At 43.9% G+C, this 7150-nt stretch overlaps 1 protein-coding gene across 1 annotated transcript; it reads left to right on the top strand.

Moving 5' to 3' along the window:
* Positions 1-5334: 5334 nt before the first annotated feature.
* Positions 5335-6648, top strand: twist1b (twist family bHLH transcription factor 1b). Its single transcript, XM_021316409.2, has 2 exons — positions 5335-6055; positions 6218-6648. The coding sequence occupies exon 1, from the start codon at positions 5491-5493 to the stop codon at positions 5998-6000; it is 510 nt and encodes a 169-aa protein (XP_021172084.1). The 5' UTR covers positions 5335-5490; the 3' UTR covers positions 6001-6055; positions 6218-6648.
* Positions 6649-7150: the final 502 nt, after the last annotated feature.

Genomic DNA, 7150 nt, shown 5'->3' on the forward strand with positions numbered 1-7150 from the left:
GATAACGTATCACAAGATCGTTTTAAGAGTAAGTTGATGGTTGATGGTATCAGATTGCCAGATCCACACAGCAAAAGCCTGAAGGGACGGAGGGAGTCTGTGAAATGCTGGCCAACTGTTCCCTACCGCGACACAGCTGCTTTATAAACACGCAGGCCAGTACGGACAAGAGAGCACGAAAGCCCCTGAAACCACTGGACGGCTGCAATTATTTTATATCAGGAAAAAGGCTCCAGCAACGCCCGCGACGCCATGAGGGATTAAGAGGGTCAGAAAATGGATGGATGGATGTTCAGACATGTTTGTGTAACAGCACAAAGCAGAGAGGAAGACCCGCCCGGTAGGTTAAAAAAACATCACTCACTATGGATTATTTTGGTGTTTTTGTCTTGTTAAAATGGGTGGGGGTGTCGGCGACATTGCAGCGTAAACACAGACGTACTAGCGCCCCTGAACGGGCGGAGGGGAGGTGGCGATCGTTACACTGGCCGGAGAGCCGCCGCTGTCTGGAGCAGCAGGAAGCGGGTGCTGCTTCAGACGGCGGCGGCTCTACAAGGGCCGGAGAGCCACCTCCGCCGCCGCGGCTGCTGCCTCCGCCGCCGGAGAGCCGCCGCGGCCCGTGTAACGATCGCTACACGGGCCGGAGAGCCGCCTCCGCGGCTGCTGCCTCCGCCGCCGCTGTCTGAAGCAGACAGCGGCGGCGGAGACAGCGGCGGCTCTCCGGCCCGTGTAGCGATCGTTACACGGGCCGGAGAGCCGCCGCTGTCTCCGCCGCCGCTGTCTGAAGCAGCACCCGCAGCGGCGGCGGCGGAGACAGCAGCCGCGGCGGCGGAGGCGGCTCTCCGGCCCGTGTAGCGATAGCTACACGGGCCGGAGAGCCGCCGCTGTCTGAAGCAGCAACAGCTACACAGGCCGGAGAAGCCGCTGTTGCTGCTTCAGACAGCGGCGGAGGGGAGGTAGCTATTGCTACACGGGGCGCTTCTCCGGCCTGTGTAGCGATAGCTACCTCCCCTCCGCCGCTATTTAAGTAGAACAATGACTAGAGCAGAATTAAGTTGTATTTACCGGAGATGAAGTGTAGACTGCAAATTCTGTCGTAGTATGATCGCTCCCCCAGTCCATTGGGAAGGTCTGCCTGCGCTCTTTTCATTGAAAATATCCAATTCTTTCTTCCTTCCTCATCCTTCGGTAAACGACAGAAACGTACATCCAACGATTTGGAATGCCTCTCTGTGCAACCGGGAGCGCAACAAGTCGTAGGCATTGTTTAGATCCCATAAATAAACGAACTAAAAGTACGCTCTAAATCACCCGTTTTCTCATGTAGTAGACGGGCTGTCAGGCTAGCCTGCCCACCAAGATGGAGGCGCGCACCCCCGATCACGTGACTGTGACGTCAGATGCAAGGGGTCTATTAGCTGAAATTAAAATCAAGGTTTTAGGTGTTTTAATCACAAAATAAAGTGCAAAAAAAACATTTATAACATTTTGTTACATGTTGCAAGGGCAGGCAATGCATTTCTGGGAGGTTTCTGTGACAGATCAGCACAAAATCGTGAAAATTTGTGAAATGAAAGGTAAAATAGTTATTTTCCAAATAAAAATGTAAAGGTCCTACATTGTGCTATAGCCATATATATGATTAAATATTGCCTTTTGGCATTACAGAGTATTCATTTGTTATGAAACATTAGTTGTTTTCTGGTGCTATTATTCCAACCGGGAAGAAAGATGCTTGCCATCACCGTGACGCCGTCTCTCCCTGTATGGGGTCGTCCCAAACTCGCTGCAGCATGGTACAAAAAAACAACAGCTGCTGTTGCTGTGCAGATTAGGTGCTAAAAGAGCCACCTAGTCTCAATTTTGAGCAGAAATTATCACTTTCGTCCTCACATCACCACCCCAGAGTGTGTTGTTTACTTGGCAGGGGCGGCACAGTCAAGGTAGGTACTTCCTGGACGGGACGGGTAATGACCACTCTACGTAGGCCCGATCATGGTCGCTTGTTTTACAGGACAGGGAGGGGTTGCTGCTCAGAGAGCACAATTCATAAGGATCACTTAGATATGCATGAACAAAGCAAAACTACAATTGGGTGCGATTTTGATGAAGATACAGCATCATCATATAGTTAAAAGCTCAAATAAATGTATTTTGCATGAAGTTCTTTAAAGTATGGCATGAATACACTTGTACGCCCCTCGCCTCCAAGCTAATACCTTTCATTCTAATTATTGCTGCAGCATACAAAGTATAATTTAGCCAATTCTTCATCATGTAACATGCATCATGTTGGTCAAATTTGGATGAAAAACACATCTAAACCGCCATTTTTACAAGGCTTGCCACAAATTATTAATTCAGGTCTGAATTCTGATTGGATAACTCAAATCCATGAATAAGCTTTGAAGTGAACTATTCTAAAGTAACTCTAATTTTATGTTTAGGACAGTCCTGTTGGAAACTGAATGTCCACACTAGTTTGACAGGTTTTTGTGATGGATTGCTTTGTATTTAGCACCATCCATCAACCCTGACCCACTTCACTTCCCCTGCTTGAGGAAAGGCAACGCAATGCCATGACGCTGCCAACAGCACGTTTCAACTTGGAGATAGTGTGTTCAGGTCTATGTGCAGTGTTGTTGTTTTTTTGCCACACACCAGTTCTTCCATTCAGGACAGTAAATCTTCTACATGGCTAGCAGAAAACTGTAAACAAGACTACATAAAACTTTCTTTCACCAAAGGATTTTCTCAAATTTTTTTTTTTTTTGCTTCTTTTATTAATGTACGGTAATCAGATTCTCCTACCTGAGCTGTGTATCTCTGAAGTTTCCTCAGAGTTACAATGGACCCATTTGGGTCCATTTAGGGTTGTGGTTGTGCTGAACATCTTTCAGTATTCTCCAGAAAGTGCTATGTGAGATGATCAAAGTTTGAGATGTTGTTTTATAACCTAACCCTGCCTTAAACTAATCAACAACATCCTCATAATCCTCCTTCCTTAGTCTTCATGATGCAGTTCACTAATGTTCTCTAACAAACCTTTGAGGCCTCCACAGAACAGCTGTTTTTATACTACACAGCTGGACTTTAATTAGTAATCTTGACTTCTGAATCAGAATCAAACTTCGTTACCTGAATGGATAGAAGGTCAGTCCTGACCAGTCACCTCCAGTCTGTATGCAGACACATCGGAACCATCTAGTTGGACCAGATACAATTCAAGGGTATCAGAGCGAAGGGTGCCAAATACCTGCCACAGTTTTTTATATTTTTGAAAACAGCTTATCTTTATCCTTCCACTTCACTACTTCCTGTAGGTCAGTCATACAAAGCCTCAATAATTGACATGAAATTTGCTGGGTTACAATGGGGCACAGGATCAGCGATCCTTCACAACACGCTTACAGTAACTTTGAGTAACTTTCTGGATTTTAATCATTTGTTTCACTTAAAGCCCAGCGAGAGTCGCTGATCCTGAAAAGCTAAGTCCTGTTCTCATCTGTGCAAAACACATAGTTGAAGCAAAGCTGAAAGCTCCATATATTCATGTTTGTGATGGAAGGACGTGAAAGGTAATTCTCTGTCATATCCATAACAAATGATTCCACTCCTTCTCCAAAAGAGTTTTTTTTACCTTTCCCCAGCCATCTTTCTCTCTATGCATGGTGGCGAAATAAAAAGGGCTTCTCATCCAGCCTGGTGGCCAGTGGCTTAAAGAAGTCGACCTCTGAAGGGATTGTTAAAACCAGTTTGAAACAATATTATTTCCTAAGATGTTTTCTTCTAATATACTAACAAATATACTCAAATATATTCAAATCAAGGCTGTATTTTTCTGAAAAACGAAAGTGCATAATTTATTTTACAGCTATAGAGGTTTAATTGTTTTTTTGGGCTCTTTTCACACGCAAGAGTACAAGTGCATTGGTCCAGGTCTGTGTCTTTGATGATCTTTCCTTGATAAATTGTGAAAATGATGTACAGGTTCAATTTAAAAAAATCTAAATATCTTGCAAAAAAAATATATTTATTTTAATAATTTAATATGAAAAGTATGACTAATATATTTTATAGAATATTACACACTGGGTGATATATTGCGGTTTGTATGTCTGTTCATTAAGATGATCATGAATTCCAGCTGCTGACAATCCAGGATTAAGTTTTGGTGAAAATGTGTATATTACAGTTGACCGGTAAAATTATGTTAATGCAGAAATAATATGTCATACACAATCATGGGAAAATCTGCTGACTTGACAGTTGTCCACCAGACCTTGAGAAAATGTCTACAAGCAACAGGAATAAATGCACTTTTGAAAGGACTGGGAACAAAAATAATTGAAGACAATGGAGGAGGTCCATCAAGTGTGAACTGGAGCTGGAGTCAGTGCTTAAGGGGCCACCACACGCAGACATATCCACAACATGGACTACAATGATTGCATTCCTTAGCGTTAAGCTACTCCTGAATCAGGAAAACCAAAGAATGGACACTGAAGAAAGTATGAAAACTTGATTCTATGACCCTAGCCAAAAAACTTGCATGTCCTAAACCTCACGGAGAAATTCGGGGGGGGGACGACGACTAAGGCTTCATTACTAACTTATCATCAGAGCCAGGGGCTGATCACCTCCATCCCACACTGAACTGATGCAGTTGTTCATGCAAAAGAAGATCCACATCATCAAAAGTGTAAATGGCATGTCGTTTATTCTTCACTAGTTAGTCTGCAGCTACCGTTATTGCTTGTGCATCTTATCTACCATCGTTTTTCCTTCCACTCGACTTTCCATGAATTTGTATGTGTACAGCACTGTGTGAACGACCCAGGTTGAAGGCCAGGTCCTGGCGTAAACTTTTCTTGTATGAGGTGTCGGTAACTGTCTGCTGGACACCATGATTCCTCAAGCCGTAATAAAATAGTTCTGGGTCAATTTATTTTATTCTCTGGGTAACTGAAGGTTGGATATTCATTAGCTTTTAAGACGTGATGATCTGAATGAACAGAAAGAAAGGCTTTAAATACATCTGTGTGTGTAATGCATCTGCCAAATACAGGAGTTTCACTTTTACAATTGAATAACTGAAATATTTTTTGTGTGTGTTTTTTTTTTTTTTTTTTTTTTTTTTTTTTTTGCATTCACATTTATTAAGATGCGCCTCTGAAAGGTTTAACAAACAAAACTGTAGCTTTGCGCAGAGCGTCTCCAAAAGGTTTCTGGGATGTTCCCGCCCCTCAATCCGCGTATTCCAACATCTCAGCCAATCCCGTTCTCCCAAACAACAAAAAAAAGTTTACTCCATGCAGCCTATAAGAAGTTCTTAAGTTTCTCCACTAACAGAAGAGTTTTTTCCTCCAAGGAGCCTATTTATGGATTGTTTTGCGGCGGATCTTTCAGGTGGACCATCTCCCTGACTTCTCATGAGAGGGGAGTGAATTCTCGGAGCCCTCTCTGGCCCTGCGTCCTCTCAGGTGGGAGATGTCTGAGGAAAATCTGGGGGAAGAGTCGGGAAGCTCCCCCGTCTCTCCTGTGGACAGCCTGAGCAACAGCGAGGGGGAGCCGGACAGGCGGCCGAAGAGAAGCGGCGGGAGGAAGCGGAGGACGAGCAGGAAAAGCGGGGACGACTCGGACAGCCCGACCCCGGGGAAGAGAGGCAAGAAGTCCGGCAGCAGCAGCCCCCAGTCCTTCGAGGAGCTCCAGTCGCAGCGCGTCATGGCCAACGTGCGGGAGCGACAGAGGACCCAGTCCCTGAACGAGGCGTTCGCGGCCCTGCGCAAGATCATCCCCACGCTGCCCTCGGACAAACTGAGCAAAATACAGACCCTTAAACTCGCGGCCAGGTACATCGACTTCCTCTGCCAGGTGCTGCAGAGCGACGAGCTGGACTCCAAGATGTCAAGCTGCAGCTATGTGGCTCACGAGAGGCTGAGCTACGCCTTTTCCGTTTGGAGGATGGAGGGCGCTTGGTCCATGTCTGCATCTCACTAGCATCTGGAGACGTTTTGTTCTCTCTCTTTCTTTTTTTTTTTTCCTGCCCAAAATGGTACGCTTAGGGTGTGTTCCACTGATGTGCATGATCCAAACTTGAATAGAAATGCTTCCAGTGATTGTGGAAATCTCACGCAGCCTCTTGATCCGGTAGTCCGGGGCTACGTTTGCGTTTCTGCTGGGTGTCATGCCAAATAACCCCTTGTGTAACCCACAGGTATGACTGCTGAATCTGCTTCTCAAATTCTGAAGGGACATTCTGGAGTCCAATGCTGGAAACATGGGATCACTCAAACCAAAGACGACTCTGAGGCTCTGCATGCGTGGGGACCATTTTGAAATATATAAATATATAGAGAGGCCCGGAGGCCGGGCCCCCATTCTGATGAGCTTCAATGTTGTTGACGAAGAATGTTGGAAATATATGTTTTGTTTTTTCTTTTATTCTGTCTTTATTTTTGTTGAATGCATACATTTTGACTTTTTTTTTTAATGAGACCAAATTGCCTATAGCTGATGGGTGACTTTGTGGAACTAACCTGTGCAACAACAAAAAGAAGAGAGAAAGAAAGAGGAAAAGTTTCAGAATGCATTTATTTATTTATTGAAGAAACCTGTTATCTTGAGAAATAAATCCTGTGTCTGGAATGGAAAAGAAGTAAAAAAAATAATAATAATAAACACATTCCACTTTTTTATATTACCGTGTTTTCTGTAAATGTTTGTATATATTTTTTTTGCAATAAAGAAAAAGACGATGGAATTTCTTCACTTCGACTTTTTTTCCCCCCTCCAAATCTTTATTTTCACATTTCTCCAACAATACTGTGAATATTGCGAAGAGAATATAAACCATAAAGCTTCACGCGTGGTGTGAACTATCGTGTCCTTTCGCTTGCGTTAAAATTAATGACGACACTGCAATGCCCCCAATCGATAGGGTCGAAAATAAACGCAAACTTTATTCTCTTTTGCAAAGGAACTCGAAAGAAATGCGTCACGGTGCCGCAAATCAAAAAAAAAAAAACATTAATTTGATAGGTTTCACCCAATTTTCTTAAAAATAAAACGGTGTATATTGACGAAAAGCTTTTCACGAAATTGCATTTGAATTAAAGATCCAAAAGCATCGTGTTTCTCTTTTCCTCGC

This window comes from Fundulus heteroclitus, chromosome 3 (assembly GCF_011125445.2).
Source record: "Fundulus heteroclitus isolate FHET01 chromosome 3, MU-UCD_Fhet_4.1, whole genome shotgun sequence".
NCBI lineage: Eukaryota > Metazoa > Chordata > Actinopteri > Cyprinodontiformes > Fundulidae > Fundulus > Fundulus heteroclitus.